The sequence below is a fragment of the Pan paniscus genome, chromosome 19, assembly GCF_029289425.2.
Source record: "Pan paniscus chromosome 19, NHGRI_mPanPan1-v2.0_pri, whole genome shotgun sequence".
Lineage (NCBI taxonomy): Eukaryota > Metazoa > Chordata > Mammalia > Primates > Hominidae > Pan > Pan paniscus.
The window spans coordinates 72668772-72688762 of NC_073268.2; the positions used below are offsets into that span (position 1 = coordinate 72668772).

The window sequence follows — 19991 nt, forward strand, 5'->3', positions numbered from 1 at the left end:
TGTGTTTGTTGGGAGGACCAGGTTTGTGGATATTCTTAATGAGTAGGTTTTAAGTACAGATTAAAGGCCTATCAAGAAATTTTGAAAATAAAATATAACACTGGGTACTGTTTTAGTTTTAAAACTTCCACAATCAGAGAGAGAGATTAACCTTGCATGACTCACATAATGAATACCTTCTATCTGGAAGTTAGGTAATACCAAATTTCCAAATGTTCCTGAAAAATAAATCCTAAAGTTTCAGAGCTGGAAGGGAACTTAGGCATCATGTAGACTAACTACCTCTTCTTACAGTTGAGTAAATGGGCCCCAAGAAGTTAATGGCTTGCCCAAGTCATCGAGTGAAATTAAATAGAAAGCCTACCACAAATTCCAGGGTCATAAGAAAAAATATGTTTAACCAACAGCCCCTCCTTGAGATAGAATAACAAAAAAGCTCATGGCCCATGTCTATCAAGATCTGGAAAACTTTTGTCACCTATATATACAGAGAGACACAAAAATCTGAGTGAATTTTATGCAAATAGGCTTCAAGGAAACTACTATTGTACTTTATAATGAAAATATCATTAAAATGACTTTGATAACCCAAAAATCAAAATGGAACAACCTAAAATGGACTACTCTAGAAATGTAAGGATGTTTAAATTATTTAAGATTAAACTGTTAAGGCCGTTTTGAACTTTAGAAGCCCTTACTCTATATGTAAGAAAGTAGTAAGTCTAATATATGAAGTTAATTATTTTCTATTAACATAGGTCCAAAAACCTCTACTTAGCAAAAATATTCCAGTAGAGCTTTGCTTTTCTAGTTCACATATAAGAACTAGGACTACATTTCTTTCTTAAGATATTCTGAAATTCAGGCTTTATCATATGCCTTCACAATATCTTAATGAGGAATATTTAATTATAATCTGGGATATAATAACCCTTTATATGTATGAGCAATGTACCCTGAGGCATCACAAAGCACTTTCGAATTCATTATTTCAACTAATCATCCCAGCAACCCTGGGAGGTATAAATGGAAAATGTTTTGGCCACATTTTACAAATAAAGCAACTAAGGCTCAAAAAGGTCAAGTGACTTGCTATGAGTTAGTATAGTGCTAATAAGTGATATATTCCAGCTAGCATCTAAGTCTTCTACTATTTTCACTAAATGACAGAGCTTCTCTGGTAAAAATACGCAAAACAAAAAATATTACAAAAAGAGAGGTATTTTCTGGCTTAACAAATCTATGTTAAAAATATTTTACTCTTGCTCAAAGCCAATATTGCGGAAAATGGATCATCTTGGACTCTCAGGGAAATGTATTCCTTTTTAATCACTGCTTGATAACTTAGTGTCTTTTACCATTTTATTCCAAAGCAAATAGATGAAGTCTGGCGTGAAATGAGATGGATCATGGATGCTCTACAGTATGCAAGATACAAACAACCAGTTTCTGGCTTGCCCATCACTAAGCTGATAGACCCCTCAGATGAGCAGAGCCTAAAGAAGATCAATTCTACATCATCATCACATATAGACTGTCTTCCATCCCCACCCCCATCCCCAGAGATGCACAGAAGAAAGACAGTGAGTGGTAAGCAATGAGATCTGAAGTTCTGTTGTTTTGTCCCTGGACTTTTGATCCTCTCTTCACTGATGAGGACTTTTATGCTGAGGTATTGGTTCCAGAAAGTGGATGAAAACACTGCTCAGGGGTAAGAGTCTAACAGCATAGAGGAAACAAAATCAGAATAGTAGAGGAATAGGAAAACTAGAGCAGTAACCTAAGATCAATGCCATTTAGGGACAGGGAAGAGTCATTCCAGTTCTAGGTCACACTTACAAGATGCAAAAGGATATAAAACAGGGATACAGCTTCAAAGATGCAGACTGGGGACCACTGTGATGCCAAGTGAGGGCCACAAAAGCCAAGGGAATCTGAGCAAGACAAACTAAGGAAAGAGAACAGGCCCAACCTCTATTAAATAGCATCTGACAAGAACGAGGCAGGAAACAGGCCCAAACCTGGGTGAGAGTTCGGGAAAAACTTCTCATCCATATAGCACAATGTTCTAGAGTGGAAGGTGGGAAAGAGAGAAACCTTGGATAAACTAGAATCCTGAAACTGAGTCCATGTAAGTAGCTTGGCCTCATCATGGATATAATGAACTTTAAACAAGCTGGAGAAGATACCTAGCAAGGCACCTCTCCACCCTTGAGTATGAAGTCTAACAGCAAAAACCTGACTGGGTTAATATGAATTTCTACAAAATACCTCTATGCTTATAAGCAGAAAGAAAGCATACTAGGTAAAGGCAATAAAAAGCTCTTAGCCATGCTAAGGCTAGTGCCATTTTCTAGTCAATTAAAGTAATGGCGATTCAAAGCATCTTTCTTGATTCTATAGTTTGCAAGAGCTCCAATTTTGTAAGCTTCATAATATTTTTAATAAATAGGCCTGATTTGTGGATTTGTCCCATAGGGGGCGGCATGGTGTAACAGAAACAGCTTGCACTTAGAAATCAGAGACCTGGATTCAAATCCCAGCTTTGTTTTACTAGCTGTATGAGCTTGAACAGATTACTACATCTGACACTCAGTTTCCATGTATGTAAAATGAGAATAATACCTATACCTTGAAGAGTTACTTGTGAATAAGGTAAACTATATCAATGATGCATGTCATATAATAGACAATATATTGTCAATATCCTATTTAATGTTATTTTTATTATAGAAAACTTTACTGGGAATCTGAGCCTTTTCGATGAGTAAGTTTGTGTCTGCGCCTATATTTTTAAAACTCCAATGTGTAAAGTCAAAACTTGGCAAGTGGAAGAACTTAGGAGACAGCTAATTTACATTACCAAAGGAGTCTATGACTTACCAAATAACAAAATATTTAAGTAGAGTTTCTAGAGTGCATTTTTATAGACTGCCACTGGGCTAGAGATACAAATCAAATATCATGTCTGCCAGAAGTTAGGCTAATAAGAGAAACAGATATATTAACAAAAAATTACCTGGTAATTGCCTACCTGCTATGAAGTTATCAGTATTAAACTCTTATGATCAAAGAGAGCCTCCTGGAGGAGATGACGGAATCTGGTATGAAGGATAAGCAGGAGTTGAGCAGAAAAACAGGAAAGAGAAGAGCATTATAGGCAGAGAAAGCAGATTGTACAACTGTTTGTAGTTTAGGGAATTGCAAGCAGTTTGGCTGAAACTCAGGATCTAAGAACATTGTTCATTCTTTTCTTTCTATTTAAAAAATATATATTTACTGGCCACCCTCTATGTGCCAGGCTCTCTTCGAAGTAACAGGGATACAGTGATACATAAAGCAAAATATCTGCTCCCATAGAGCATACTTACATTCTAGAAACAGGGACAAAGAGTGAAAACATAAACAAACAAGATAATTTCAGATCGTGAAAATTCCAGTGTATAATACAAAACAGCAGTAGGGGTGGGAGTAGGCAGGAAGTGTGTTGAATTCACTAGGATGATGATCAGCAGAGACCTATCTGGAAAGGACATTTGAACCAACCCCAGAAGAAGAAGCTAGTAATGCAGAGTTCTGGAGTTGGAATATTCCAGACAATAAAACAGCAAAAGGCCCTGAGGTAGGTGAGGGACAGAAAGAGGGCCAAGATCTTTGACACACAGTGAACAAAAGGGCGGATCGTGAGAGACAGGGTAGAGAGAAAGACAGAAGCCAGAAGCCAGAGTAGGCAGGGTTCTGCTGGTCATAGTAAAAAGTCTGGATTTTATCCCGCTTGTGATGGAAAGCCATTGGAAACTTTTAAGCAAGGAATGATATAATCTGATCTGTAAAATCAAATCTGGTTGCTGTATGAAGAGACCATAAGGGAAAATTATTGAAGCAGGGAGGCAACTTAGAAAGTTATTAACAAAGGAGACACCAAGTTTTCTGGCTTGGGTGCCTCATGGTATCATGACGGCACTTGCCAAAAAAAAAGGTAAGAGAGAAGGAAAAGCAAGCTTGGGTGGTTGGGCATGTTGAATTTGCGTTGGCTTTGGAACATTCCGTAAAAAAGAAACGTTCAGGAGAAAACAAGCTGCATGGAGTCTAGAACTCAGGAAAGAAAACTGAGCTAATATTATAGATTTAAGAATTTGTTTACATGTGAATGATGTTTGAAGCTAGGAAAATGCTTGGGATTCCCTGGAAAGAGGAGGTAGAATAAGAAGAGGAGACTGTGGAAGGATCCCTGTGGAATGGAGCATCAAGACCTATTAGACTAAGAAGGAACAACCAGAGAAAGAAGATTAAAAAAACAAGAGAGTAGTGGCACAGAATCAAAATGTGTAGAGAAAGGTTAAATTCAAAACCTGAAAAGCTTCCGTTGTTCTGCTTTTCTCAACAAGGAAGTCACCAGTGATCTAGATGAGAGCAGTTTTTGAAAAGAAAGAAATAGAAACTGAACAGAAGCTAATCAGGGATTAAATGAGAGGTAAAGAAGTAGGACAGGAATTTTCACTCTTTTAAAATCTTGGCTGCAAAAGGGAAGAAGGAGGGAAGGTAGTAGCTAGAGAAGTGTAGGGTTGAAAGGGCATTTTTTAAGGCAGGAAAGCTATGTATGCTACGATGTCCCACAATTTGTTTAACTCTACAAACAACTCTTCATTTCTATTTCCACCTTCGCAGCCCCTGTCTGCCCTCTCAGCTCACAGAACCTTCCCAGTGTTTAATCTTCTCTTGGCCACAGGGTCCTTAGTGGATTCCTCCCTGGCTGTATGAGGGTGGCCTTCTCTATGCCACAGAAGTGCCAAACTCTCACGTTGGCCTGAAGACGGGTTGCACCACTCCCTGCTAAGAGGATCTGGCCAATTACATTCAGATTTTATTATTAACTTAAAATGTGAGCGATCATCATTCTGTTTCTTAAAATATAACGCTCTCTTGGGTCCATTTACTTCTTGGAAGCCAAGATTCCATGAGCTGTGAAACACAAAGATGTGGAAAGCAGCAAATGACAAATGGAACCTAGTGACGGGGAAGTGCTGTTGAAAACTGGGGAGAAACATTTAGTGTCCTACCCCTCACAAAAGCAGAAGCATTTCAGAGCAATGAAATCTGTCACTGCATTCTCTGTCCTTCCCACAAGTGTGACCACTTTGAATTGTTCAAAAGCCATTTATGAAAAGGGGGAAATGCAATTTAGAAGAACATACCTGCTGGGTTACCCAGAGGGCAAAGTTTGCAGCATAATTCCATTCTGTGTGTATAGGATTCACTAACTTCAAAGGAGCCTGCTAGAAATATAGAGCCTATCACAAACCTAGCCTCTGATGCCAGCCCAAGATTCTGTTTTAAGGCTGTTGAGTATCTTGAATTGGTTTGTGTATATCTTTTGGGAGTAGGTGGATGGAGAATGGAACTCTTTCACTTACTTCCCATTTCTGTGTGTTTTTCAAAACACAAAGTAGAACTCCTGTGCGTCAATTAAAATTAAGCATCTCTCAAGGACCCAAGGGGGAAAGTTGGCTTCTAGAAAATGCAGCTCAAGGCAGGGGGTGGAATGATTTGGTCCATCACATGGGTATTTTGGTGTTTTCTCTCCCACTCCTTTTCTGTGGATATAGTGGTCACAGGCAGCAGCAATTTTTTTTTTCCAATACTGCTGTTTCTCCTAGTGACACATGGGTGAGGCAATAGAGGGGAGGGGGGTGTTGTTTCCTTCAGATGCATTTGAAGGTTATCCTGATCTTCCAAATGTAAATCTTGGTAACCTTTTTCCAGATGATGTTAAGAGTACTATGGCATAAAATACACAGCTCAAAAAAATCAACAGGAATCTGGAGATATTATTTCTCTTGGGATATCAGAAGGTGAACAAACCCCGGAGGTTCTACTGAAGGCCTGATGAAAGATTCAGTAAAAGTCTTCATTTATAAATTATTTAAAGTCTACTCAAACACAGTGGAAATAAATTCACTGAAGCACAAATTTCATATATATATATATATATATATATATATATATATATATATATATATAGACAGTGGTACATTAAAACTATGAAGATAGATTTTTGGGCAAATATGGATTATTATTCTTTTCTTTCTGTTCTGCTATGCCCCCTGCCTTTAAGAAAAAAGCAATAGCTTTAAGTCAATTATTCTTTCCTGAAATGTCATCTCCCCATAACGCCCTCAAAATCCACATCAACTCTACTCTGCTGTTGTTGGCCTGACCCACAGAGACCAGGAGTTACAACACTCATTACAATGGCAAGAAAGCCAAGCTTCCTAAGCCAGCACTAATACTATGAGCAGAACTTTCATCAAACAGCTCCTGGGTCAACCAGAGGGGAAATTCAAGGTTTTACCAGTCCTGGCCTGCCCAGTGGGCCCTCTCAGGGAAATTGAGGAGCATAAGCAAGTTTATTAAAATAACAACTGGGCAAGGTGCCTACAATGGTTAATGGAGCATATGGCCTGAATCTGGGGATGGAAGCTGCACTTTGCATTCTTTTCCAGGAAGGGAGGGAGCAGCAGTGGCCTAAGTCCTTGGAAACTCTCCTCAGTGCCCTGGCTGGCATCCTGGAGATTTTCCCAGACTGTTCTGGGAGGGGTATCCCACTCTAAGCAATAGGTTCCACTAAGTCTTCTAATAAATAATACAATCACCATGCAAGTCAAATATTTAGATTCCCACTACAGCAGTGTTTCCCAAGTGCGGGTCCATGAACCAAGGAGATAATATTTACCCCTTAATATTCAAGCTCTTTTGTATCTCCTTCCTAGGTTACCATGATTATAACTAGGTCTTCTCTTGAAATCAAGAGAAGCTTTAAGTCAATAGTCTTTCCTGAAATGTCATCTCCCCATCTTTCCTGAAATGAAATCTCCTATCTCTCATGTTCTGGGAGCTACAGGAAATCAGTTATATCACTCACTAATTCACTCTAAGATGTAGGTTAGGAAATCTACTGGACTAGATCATCACCAGCAGAAGATACCATACAAGAAATTATTATTCACCTTTATTATCAACAGCATTCTCACCTTGAAGTATATCTGATTACTGGTTTATATTTTAATGATCTTAATATGTTATTCTCTATTTAGGGTGAAGAGAATTTCAATATTAATATCTTCTGTTTTTAAGGCACTTAAAGCATCTTTTTTTTTTTTTTTTTTTTGAGGCAGAGATTTACTCTGTTGCCCAGGCTGGAGTGCAGTGGCACAAATTTGGCTCACTGCAACCTCTGACTCCCAGGTTCAAGTGATTCTCGTGCTCAGCCTCCCAAGTAGCTGGGATTACAGGTGCCCACCACCACACCTGGCTAATTTTTGGATTTTTTTTTTTTTTTTTTTGGTAAACACAGGGTTGCATCAGGTTGGCCAGGCTGGTCTCGAACTCCTGACCTCAAGTGATCCACCCGCCTCGGCCTCCCAAAGTGCTGGGATTACAGGTGTGAGCCACTGCACCCAGCCCACTTAAAGTATCTTTGACAAACTAAATTACTCCTCATAGTACTTATTCATAGTACCAGTTCACAGAAGCTAAATGATTTGCTCAAGATCATATATGCAGTAGGTAGCAAGACAGGACTTCAGTCCAGGTTTCTCTAATTTTAAGATAATTGTTCTTTCTGCTATATTTGGGCTGGCTCTTCAGTCAAATATCAGCAAAGATAAAGCAAAATTATCTGGGTGATTGTTTCAGGAATCAGTGGTAGATTAAGTAAATTAGATCCTTTCAGGATGCGTTGCTTTTAGTATTATTTCTAAGAGACAGTCAAATATCACTATTCGTTATGCTCCCAGATTTCAATATTTGTTTCAGTTTCAATTCCACTCAACATGCTTTACTGAGAGCCTTCTATGTACCATTTATAGCACAAGAGGTTAATAATACAACGATGATTAAGACACAGTGTAGCTGGGAGGTCTTCATAGTCCACTCATATGTCCATGTTCAGACTATATGATCTGGGAAATACAAAAGATTCTACACGTCCCTTTGCTTGATTTGTTCCTTAGTCCATTCCTTTGTTGACTGACTTATTCAATATTTACTAAGCAGAGATGAGTAAGACATACATACTGCATGCTCGCTAGAGTTCATGGTCCAATGAGGAAGACAAATAGGAAAATGGATAATTTATAATAAAACTTGGTAAATGCAGTTACAGAGATATAAATAAAATGCTCTAAGAGGCAAAAGAACTGAGCAACTAACTCCACCTGGGGAAAACAATACAGGCTGTCCTTGAGAGACTGGGTCTTAAAATATGATACTCCATTAAAATATTAGATTGTCAGCTCATTTAAGGCACATTTCGTATACTCCTTAGTCCCCTCCAAACAGTATGTTCTCACTATTCATATGTTGGGAGATCAAAATACAGACAGATTTTGCAAAGTGTTTGACTATGGACTGAAAGTGTTGCAAACTTCAGTGGTTGCTTCCAGTTCTAGTAATTTTTACTATCAGTCTTCTACTGGCCCCCAAAAACTATGTCCATGTCTGAACCCTCATAACCTATGAAAGTGACATTATTTGTTTTGTTTGTTTATTTGTTTTTTATTATACTTTAAGTTCTAGGGTACACGTGCACAACGTGCAAGTTTGTTACATATGTATACATGCGCCATGTTGGTGTGCTGCACCCATTAACTCGTCATTTATATTAGGTATATCTCCTGATGCTATCCCTCCCCCCTCCCACCACCCCATGACAGGCCCCGGTGTGTGATGTTCCCCTTCCTGTGAATGTGGCATTATTTGAAAAAAGGGTCATTGCAGATGAAAGTAAAGATCTTGTGATGAGATCATCCTGGATTATATGGGTGGATCCTACACCCAATGAAAAGTTCCCTTATAAGAGACAGAAAAGAAGGCACAGACACAGAAAAGAGGCCATGAGAAGACAGAAGCAGAGATAGCAGTGGCATGCTCACAAGAAATGCTGACAGCCACCAGAAGCTAGAAGAGGCAAGAGAAAGTATTCTCCCCCTAGAACCTCCAGAGGGAGTGTGGCCTTGCTGACACCTTGATTTCAAACTCTGGCTTCCAGAGCTGTAAAAGAATAAATTTTTGTTGTTTTAAGCCACCCAGTATGTGGTAATTTGTTCCAGCAGCCACAGGAAACTAATACAAGATCTAGTATGTTTCTCTAGTAGCAGCAATGTCAAGAAGCCCTAAGAGTTCAAGTAATTTAACTCTGTGTACCACAAAAAGTGAATTAGATGAACTAAGTGCCACTCCTCAGGAAGTTTCCACAGAGAGTCATGGAAATGCTAAGGTGGATGGCAGCACAGCAAGTCTTTGTAGTGAGACAGATTTACATTTGGCTGCCTATTCTACCACTTATCAAGAATACAAATTGGAAAATTTGATAAGCCTAAGCTTCAGTATTCTGATCTGCAAAATGAGAATTGCTGTAAGTGTTAAACAAAATAAAGCACTTAGAGTTCTTAGCATCATGGCTGGCTCACAGTAAGCACTAGGTAAATATCAGATATTGTTATTACCATTGTGGATACATGCACACAGCTGAACACACTGATCAGATAAACGAAGAAGGGAGTTCAACTACAGTCAATTATGAATTCTTTGCATGGGTCCTATTTCAAGAGCAATTTCAAATCCTCAGTTATGTTCTCCTCTTCCTCACTCTTAAGGCACCTGTCCCTGCTATCATCAAAAACAATCAACAATTTTGAAATCCTATTACTTGCAGTGTCCTAATTTTCCCACTAAAGATTGGAAAAAGTACTAAGGCTTTTTTAAAGAATATCAAAGTTATTTAGCCCAGGCCTTTATACATTTCTCTCCTTTTAACCTGGAAATATATGTTTCTTCTTTCCTAACCACTTACCTCTGAGGACAATGTGTCCTTCCATCTTTCTCACTAAGCACCAATGCCAGCACTGGTGCTCACAATTGATCACCCCTCCTTATTATATTATCAACCTCACCACTCATATATTCAACCATTCTCTCTCCAATAGTTTCTTCTTCTCCACACTCACAAATACCTTCCTTCAGCTTTGCTACCCACATACTCTCAGTTCATCCCCTCCTTGATGTTTTGGCTTTCCTTCAGCTCAACCTGTCCCAAATTAAACCATCGATTCTACCACCCAACCCAAATCAGGACTGAAATTTAACTCCTTTAGTTTAATTTCCTATCTTCCCAGGAATCACAGTTTGATATCTACTAATAACTTTGAGGCCTATACACTCACTTCTCCCAGTTATCTGGAACACTTGTCCCTAAAACTATCACATAGCTGGTTCCTTCTGATCATTGGGTTCTTACCCAGACTCCCCTTTGTACAGTGATGCTTCCTCCCCTGGCCACCTTATCAAAAGCATCTTCCTCCTAAGTCACTCTTTCGTTAAAATCCACTTTCATTGTCTTCACAGAACTTCATACTACCCAAAATTAATCTTCTGTGTTTTCTGACTTATTGTCTAATCCACTCTCTTTGAGCTATTTGAAAGCAGAGACCATGTCTGTCTAGCACCAAATAACTGTTCCATAAACATCTTTCAATGAATGACTTTCCTGGACTTCTATTTTCTTCCACACAACCACAGCTCTTGCTTAGCCCCACAGCCTGAACAAGATAAATATTTGGAGGGAAAATGTAGCTTGGACCACAGCTTCCCAGCTGGCCTCCCTGCTATCTCTTCCTCAGCATGTTCATCTTACATCCTAGTTGCTATCCTAAATCATAGCTCTCATCTTGTCAATTCTTCAAAATTCTTTGATGACTACCCACTGGCTACAAAATAAGGTACAAACTCCTTATCTAAGCATTCAGTACCCTCCTCTGGTTCCACCCTACCTTTTTAAAAATTAAATGCTGTTTTTAAAAATATGTTTTTTGAAATAATTATAGACCCTGAAGATTACAAAGAAATGTACAGGAAGTCCCATGCACCCTTCCTCCAGCCCCCCACAATTTTAACATTTTATACAACTCATATAATATCAAAACAGGACTACTTGTGCTCTTTCTTTTTCCTCTTTGTTTCTAATCCTCTTATCGTTTGTATATTTACTATTAAAAGCTACCTCCAGTCATTTTTAAAAGTGGATGAAGCCATATATTAATACAGACATAGAGATGAATGAATGGAGGGAGAAAAATAAATGAAATGATAGAGTATTTCATCAATCCTGTCCCGATAAAATAGAATCCCTCTTTCCTATATACCTACACTTATTTGCTGAACTTCTCTTATAAAACCTATGTTCTGCCACAGTCTCACAGATGCATACTTTCTTTATACATCCATTAAAACAGTAAACTCCCTAGAGACAGATATAATTTCTTATTAATTTTATATCCACTCAAGCACCAAGTACAGTGCTTCTATTAGAGCAGGATCTCAAGTAATATAGAATCTTCATTGTGAATGAATGGATGAATTAAATATCTCTGCCCCAAGAGTAATTAAATATCTCTGCCCCAACAGCTGGGGCAGCTCCTTCCTAATGGAGGTTATGTTTGAGGAAAACCTTGAACAGATCAGTAGAACTCAAAAAGGCAGAAGAGGGAATCCTTTTATTGGTAGCCATTATTTAAAGAACATATAAATGTATCTCATCCTTTGTAGCTGCTGGATAATATTCCATATACAGATGCGCCACAATTTATTTAACCATACTCCTATTGGTTAGGATAAATTTTGGGTTCGTGTTACCAAAGACCCAAATAAGAATGTCATAAACACAAGATACTTTCTCTCTTGTGTGAAAGAAGCTCAAAAGGAGACAATTCAAGGTTGATATGCAGACGTAATGGTCTTCAGGCAACAAGCTCTGTTTTTCAGCCCCACCATCCTAGCATGTGGCTTCTGTCTCCAAGGTTGCTCCATGACCTCATCCAACACATCTAGTTACAGGCAAACTGGAAGGAAAGAGAAAGAATGTAATGACCCAGCTAAGCCAGGTCCCTTTATGTAGCCTTCCAGAAGTTTCATACCATACTTCCATTTCCATTTCAGTGGCCAGAACTTAATTATATCGCCATGCTTAGCTGCAGGGGAAGCTGAAAAAAGGTGGTCTTTTACATAAGTGCATTGGTGTCCCAATTAAAATTAAGATTTTGTAACTAAACAAACAATAATGGATACTGGATAATGGATACTGGGTAACAACGAGAAGTGAAAAGGCAAAACTGACATCTTGCCCTGCCAATTAAGAGCAAGTACGCACATCATCTCCTACAGTAAGGAAGAAAAGCATTCCGTCTAGTTCTAGTCCCTAAAATAGAAGAAACCTTGATACTGACTCCCTAACAAATCAGACTTTATCCATGAATTTTGCAATATTCCGATGATAATCACGTCTGATTTTCCACCATCAACAGACTAACTGTAACCTGGTTAGAATGTGGGCTTTTTCTTCGATTAACTGTTGTATTTTTTAATGAGCAAGGTAGTCCTTCAGAATATGGAGGTGGACGGCAGCTAGGATTTGAAACCAGGTTTACCAACTTCCACCACTGGAGTCTCCTCTTCTTCGTTCACCCTTTTAAATTCCTGCTACTTTGTCAAATGCAAAAATCATCTCTGAAATAATAGGGAATGAATAAATGAATAACATTTAGCTTTCTAGCCTGTTTCATCCTCTCCACAGCTGCCCAGCTAATAATAAAAGCGTGTGTGGGAAATGAGGGAAGGTTCCTCTACTTTTATCTGGGCTGAACCTGTCAGAGTTCCTCTCTTTCCTTTCCCTTACGCTAAGACCAGAGCCCACTACATAATTTGTGGGGTCCTGTGCAAAATGAAAATGTGGGGCCCCTAGTTCAAAATGTGTCAGCATTTCAGGAGGTGACAGCAGGGCATTAAACGAAGCACAGTCCCCTTCTAAGTGCGGGGTAAAATGCACTGTTCCTATGCCTGTGAAGCAGGCTCTAGCTAAGACTATATTTTTCCTAACCTCAGTTTCTGGCTTCGCAGATTCACAGCCCTGCTCTGATGAAGAAGCCTGCTCAGAAGTCTTCCTCCCCACCGACAGTGACTACGACTCCAGCGATGCCCTGAGCCCCAGAGACCTGGACCTGGTCTACCTATCATCTCACGACATTGCGCAGCAGACCCTTAGCGGCCTAAGCGGCAGCGCCCCCGACGTCCTGCAAGTGCACGAAGTGAAAACCCCACTGGGGCCGGGCCAGGATCCCCACGGCGAGGGCCCAAATCCCGATCGCTCATGTGCCGAGTTTCTCCATAGCCTGACCCTCACGGGGTTCACACCCAAGAACCACGCCAAGACTGTGTCCGGTGGGCGGCCGCCGCTAGGCTTCCTGGGAAAGCGGAAGCCAGGCAAGCACCCCCACTATGGCGGCTTCAGCCGCCATCATCGCTGGTTGCGCATCCACAGCGAGACCCAGTCGCTATCGCTCTCTGAGGGCATTTATACACAGCACCTGTCCCAGGCCTGTGGTCTGGCCCAGGAGCCCAAGGAGGCCAAGCGGGCCGGCCCTGCCCTTGATGATCCCAGGGGCCTAACTCTGGCCCACGCTGCCAGCCTTCCTGAGGAGCGGAACAGCAGTCTCCAGGACGCGAGGCCTTCGGTCCGCCGCCTCTATGTGGAGCCCTACGCAGCCGCCGTGGTGGCCCAGGACGAAAAACCATGGGCAAGCTTGAGCCCGCCCTCTGGAGGCCGCATCACCCTGCCCAGCCCCACTGGCCCCGATGTGAGTCAGGAGGGCCCCACCGCCTCTCCCGTGTCAGAAATACTCAGCAGCATGCTTTAGGGAGGCCCATCCCGGCTGTCCACCCCTCCATCGCTGCTACCTGCGTTTTACATCACCCTTACCCCCATCCTGCCCCACTGTGTACCCACTCATTTTCAAGCGTTTTGAATGTTATAAATACAAAGGTTACAAGTTCAAGGTCCTCTTTCTTTGGAACAGAGTGGTGGGTGGAGGCCAGAGTTGCCAGTGCCATTCCCACTTCAGCCTAGAAAGGGCATGGGGGAATTGTGTCAACATGGAATACGACATACAGTGACTGAAACATGCCACCCTGTTGGTGGCACCTATGACTGAAGCTGGCCATCCCAAAGAGAGACCCTCTGTTCTGCAGCTGGTTCTGTAATCTGACCCCTAGTTTCGGGCTCTTTCATGAATTTGTGATTGATGAAGAGAAGTTCTATAAATGAAAATAAGATTAGCATCATTTCTCCCTCCATTCCAAACCTTAAGAAGTGTTTGAGGGAAAGACACCAGGTTGTGTCTCTAGGGCACGGGGTCAGGTGGGCTTGACCTTGGTTCCCTGTCAGCTAAACTAGGTCATTCCAAAGTACAGAATTCTCAGGGCTCACCTTATCCAATTTATCCATCAGTACTTATCTGATTAAATAGGCCTTGACAGGCCTTTTTTTCTTCGTATAGTGCTGTGTGGAGACCACCAGAAACAAAAGTGGAGAATTCTTCTCTTTCAGCTCTACCTTGCAAAGATAGAATAGGACAGAAAGTAGCCCTTCCTGTATACTCAGCTCCCATCCAAGCATGAAAATGATCCATAGATTTTTACAGGGGTCAAGGAGATGGCTAAGCAAAGTGAAAGCCTGAATTACAGATAAGACAGGGGAGGAAGAGAGACATGGGCAGAAATATATTTCCTTTACAATTCTAAGTTAAGCAAAGTAAGTCCATGGGGGCTGTGTCTCTGAAAATCATAGTGGATCACCTCCAGATTCTTTGGTGATGAAATTGTCATTGAACCAGAAAGTGCCCTGCAGATATGGTCAGTCAGCAATGGGCTCCTCACAACCCCACAGGCATATCCACTCACCCTACATCATAGATCAAGGGGCAGATTGTCCAGGGCTAGGGTGGCTGCCTTCCCCTTTCAACCTACCTCTCCTTAGGTCAAATTTGCCTCAAAATCATCTGGCCCAATTGGCATCAGGGAAAATATGCTCAGAAGCCTTTACAAGTGGTTAATTCCAAGGATGTGCTAAAAACATCTGGAAATCTTGCTTTGGTCTCATTACCTCCTATCTGAATTTCTCACAAGAATCCAAATTAGACAAATCACACTGCATATTCAGAAAAGGCACAAGTCTCCTCATCTCCTGGAGCCGAGACCCATTCACTTCACTGACATTCTAAATGATCCTTTTCTGCTTCACAGGCATTTCAGTTAAATATTGCTCTTTATGGCCCTATCCTTGTCCACAGAGTTCTACCATTCCTCCTCATGGGAGTTCATACAAAGTCCCCTGTTCACAATGTTATTCTGATCCCTTCCATTTTAAAAACATTTGATTTAAACATAAATAATTATCCTGCTGCAAAGGTACAGATTTGGCCCATGGCCTATGGTCATTAGAAAACTAAAGCCCAGAGCTCAGACTTTATTTTTTTAAGAGATTTTATACTCAATGAAACCCTCAAAGAATCTTGATCAGAATCACTACAGCTCCTTTTTCATGACTGGGAGGATTTTAAAATGCAATTTTCTTCTGTATAAGTGAATTCTATGTGCATGGAGAGTGTTAGAACTAGACGGGCCCATAAAATTTATCTAAGTCCGTGGGTTTGCAGGTAGGGCAATTAAGACCCAGAGAGGTTAAGTAACATGCTCAAGGTCACGGAGCTGGTTTAGTCTCAGAGTTAGGGTCAGAACTAGAATCATTCCCTTTATAGCAGGCCGTCCCATTGGGAATTGGTCCACACCTAGTTACCTCTTGATTGTTATCTACAGGGAATCTCCTATTTTGTAGATCATCTACCTACTTCTGATTTCAAATTCAACCTTTACCTAACAAGTTTCCAATATTACAGAGCTGCTTGTTGCCAAGGAATACAGACTTCATGTAATACACATCTAAGTTAACTTAATTAAACAGCAAATTTGGGAAAAACATCATTTCAAATTATGCCTCTTAGTTAATAACAAGAATGGCAGAGTCATTTGCACTCAGTTTCTACTTATTTCTAATTATAAAATGGATTACTTTGTTCAATGAGTTTGTGAGATGAGATTCTAGGATTGTGAAAAACTAAGAATCCAAGGGATTTCCTGATCCTGATCATTCTGGTGGCATAGGAGGAAGTTTGTGACTGAATCAGGTGGGAGGCATTCAACAAACAGGAGAGGCAGAAACTGACCCACCCTTCTGACCCCTCATTTGGTCAGTAAGTCTGGCATACTGGACCAAAACTGCATTAATTTTAAACCTGCTATTTTATATTGGGGACATAAGGTTATTTTTTCATCTTCTGTGAGGAAAGAAGGCATGCCCACAAAAAGAATAATGCATGTTACATTTTAATGGGCATAGCTAAATCAATTGAAAATGCATTTTCTTAGCAACATTCTTAAATAAAAGTGGGTATGTTATAGCTTCCATAATTAGCTATTATTCAGGTAGGTTTCCCCATACCTTCACTTTGCAATATTTTGTGAGCCCAGTTTAAATTAATACATTCTTGTGAGAGACAACTGTGTTCTCTAATTCACAGTCCTTTATTCATTTGGCCGACCTTCTACTTACAGAGACTTTACAATGTCTGAGGATATTTTGTTTTATTTTATTGTTTTTGTTTTGTTTAATTTTGGATACAATGGATTTTTGTCTTTCACTCTTTTTTTAATCCAGTATGAGAGCCTCTGAAGGAAACTGTCCCAGGTCTTCTTTTCCAGGGTTTTCTAACATGCTTGATCAGCTTTCATCATTTGTGAAAATCCTCAAAAATCCTTGACTGAGGTTCTCCCATATGTCTATCTCAATTCTAAGTCCCATTGAGATCCAAAGAATCAAGTGTGAAACATAGTCCTAGGCCACAAGAAGCTCACAATCTGATCTAAGAATGTAGCCATACATTCACCATACATCTTCTCAACAATCTCTTAGAAGAGGCAGGAGCCTGTCTCCTCAGCCAGGCAGACATAGTGCATGTTGGGCTACATCTTTGATTTCTTCTTGCTGTACAGACTCTTGAGGGAGTACAACCTGGAAAATGCAAGTCATGGAAGTATATGTTTGGCAACTACTTAACAAAGCTAAAACATCCTCTTAATTGGCGAGGGTGCCTGGGAGACAGTAATTAAAAACATTCACTCCAGGGAATGAGTATTTTAAGAAGTAGGTACTTAAAGATGAGAGCCATTCCCTTTAAAGAACATTCACTAATGCTCGAAGCAATAATTACACTGGAGAAATTGTTTCATTTGGTTTGAAAATTGAAGCAAGTTAGTAATAATATTTCGCCAGTCCTCTTTCCTGAAGGATCCCAAAGCACTTTATGAAAAGCAATGACTGAAGCCTTGTTGTACTCCCCTAAAGAAACCTTGTCCAGGAGCCACCTGGCAAACACCTACTGTGTCCTTGCCAGGAGATCATGCCAGACAAGTGGAAAAGAGGACTGGCCCCTCGTTCATTGTTATCCTGCCACACAAATGTGCGCCCTGGTGAGTTTGGAGCTCTTCCCTTGAAGATAACTCTGTTAGACAAGGGGGCATCCCAGAAAATACCTGCTTGGCCTCCTCTGGTTCTTCATCCTGCAACCAAGATGTGCTTACCTTCTCTTGGAGAACTCACTTAACAGCTTAAGTGAGTTCTCCAAGAGAAGGTATGTCTGCAACGCATTTAAGTTGCCTAGTTATGTCAACAAGACACAGAATTCACTGGCTTCTGAAAATGTACACATGTTAGGAAGGTGATGACATTTTTCTACAGCTCTCTCAACTTCGTATGTAGCAGAGCTACAGCAAAGAGTGTGTATTTCTTGGTATATGTGCTTATTAAGCTATCACATACCAATTAGAGAAGGTAGCTATAGATTAACAAAGGAACACTCTCTGAGAATTCAAACTGTTGCATGGTCACTTTACAAAGTCTAAATATTTTTCCAGATGATTTAATGAAGCAAACCTGGATTTTTTTCTTCAAGGTCGTATCTTCAAGGAAATTTTTAAAATAGCTATTTGGAAAGCAATGGTATCTCTTCATAGGTAATAGGGTGAGCAAGGAAAAAAACTGTTTTCTTTGCTGGTCACCTCTCATAAGATGTTCAAACACATGGCTTATGACTGTTAAGCTAAACTTCAATGCGGCCTTACAAACAACAAGGGTAGTGTATTTGAAACCATGTTGTACCGCTTGGAAACTTATTCTAAGATCTTAATTCAGACTTTTTCTGAGGTGTTGAACTTTGCCATTAGCAAAAAGTATTTTTAGAAAAATCCATTGACTGTTTATGAAGCACTGATTTTGCCATATTTCAGGTCTCTGCTTTTTCCACCGCATCTGCACACAGTAGTTATATTTGTTTTTTCAATTATTTCTTCTATTTCCACTAATAATGACTTTGTAAAACAGTTATTCAAAAGGATGGTTGGCTTTGTTTAACAATTGGATAGGTGGGCTGTGAAAAATATTCTATTGTGATAAAGGAGGTAGATTTGTTGTTGTTTTAAATATTATCATAGGGTCTTTCTCCTACAGATTTTTTTTTATTTTAGCAAAAGCCAATGTTTAACTTAGTGGCAAAGGTTATGAAGCTATTAGTTAAGGCTCTTTGCTCCTCTTCCTGAAGTCCATGCCATGAAAGTCTGAATATACTTTCACAGTAATCACCCTCCAGTGACTGATTTTCAAAAGCCAAGTGTGGCAAATTATAGTAAGTCACTCTGAGTCGCTGTATTGCCTCTTGCCTTGTGAAAATCAGATGTTTGGGGGTATCCATGTATGTGACCACAAGCATCGGTTTGATGTTTGTGATTTTTAAAAAAGTGTGTGTGTGTGTGTGTGCGTGTGTGGTGGTGTCAGAGAGATGTTTCATAGAAAAAGTAATTTAAGTGACGTTCTCATTTGGCAGTATTTAATTGCTTCCTTCCTAATGTGTACATAGCAATCTGGCTGATTATTGGTTGTTACTTGTTCAGAATTTATTGTGTCTTATTGCTATGTATGCAACTGAGTGTATGTTAAAGTTTAGACTTCAGTACGCTATCTGCACAATTTTGTGTGCTTTAAACCTCTGTAAACATGCAGATGAATCATGTATTGTGTGTTAAATGTGACTTCCACTCTTGAAACAATAATTTTTTTGTATGTACATTTGAAAACTATTTGAACAATCTAAATGCGTACTGTAAATGTCCAGTACCCTCAATCAAAAACAGCACTGGTAAAATGTATGCCTCTTCAACCTACCAATTTATAAGAGGTCAGGGATAAATGAGAATTAAGGTAATTTTTCTAATGGCAAGTATTTTTGGTAATTTCTTACCTGCCTAAGTGTATTTTCAAGAAAAATTGTCGACAGAAGAAATCTAAGCTATCAGAGGGAATGACTTTATTTCATAAGCATTAATTATACTTTATGTCTTACCTAATATTGTTGATATCTAAGTCAAGCATGAAGTCAAAAAATATTTTTTATTCTTCATTAGATTTTTTGCTGTTTAAGGGACAGTTTCCAGGCCCATTTGTCTTAAGTGTGGAAAAATGTCGATTCAATAATAAACAAATAGAATTCTTAATACTTGGCTTACCTAATGCTTTTCCATGTCTCAGTAAAGACATAAATTTTTCATCCTGAGCTTTTAAAATCTCCTCACTGAAACTTTGGAAGAATTATCATTTGTGGCATTGCTTTGGCAATTATCAGCAAAGTCTGACCAGCTGGCTCTTGATTAATCTGTACCATTCAAGTTATTTCTCTTTCATAATTGGTTATTGCCAAGAATTGAAAATACAGCAGCAGGTTGCCACAGCAAATACTCTCACCAAGTTGCACCCAGGAGCTTGGCCATGATAATCTCGCATCTTCCTCCACTGCATGCACATTTAAATGTCTTTGGTGCATTGCTGCATGCGCTATCCCATCTCAATTTCTCCATCCCTTCTATTTCCACACCCATGAAGCTCCTTCTACCCCCACTCCCGCTGGCTGAGATCTGAGATTTCTTCTGTGTTTGAGAACACTACAAAGAGATTGCTTCCACCCTAGGAACCTGTACAAAGTTTCCCCTGAATTCCC

At 39.9% G+C, this 19991-nt stretch overlaps 1 protein-coding gene across 2 annotated transcripts in view; it reads left to right on the plus strand.

The window, feature by feature from the left end:
* ANKFN1 (ankyrin repeat and fibronectin type III domain containing 1) overlaps positions 1-19489 on the plus strand; it is a 359995-nt gene extending 340506 nt beyond the window's left edge. For both annotated transcript variants that reach the window (XM_003817411.4, XM_063598775.1), the window contains 2 exons: positions 1374-1590; positions 12952-19489. In XM_003817411.4, coding sequence (XP_003817459.3) covers positions 1374-1590; positions 12952-13748 — 1014 coding nt within the window. In that variant the 3' untranslated portion in view covers positions 13749-19489. The remainder of the gene's footprint in view (positions 1-1373; positions 1591-12951) is intronic.
* Positions 19490-19991: the final 502 nt, after the last annotated feature.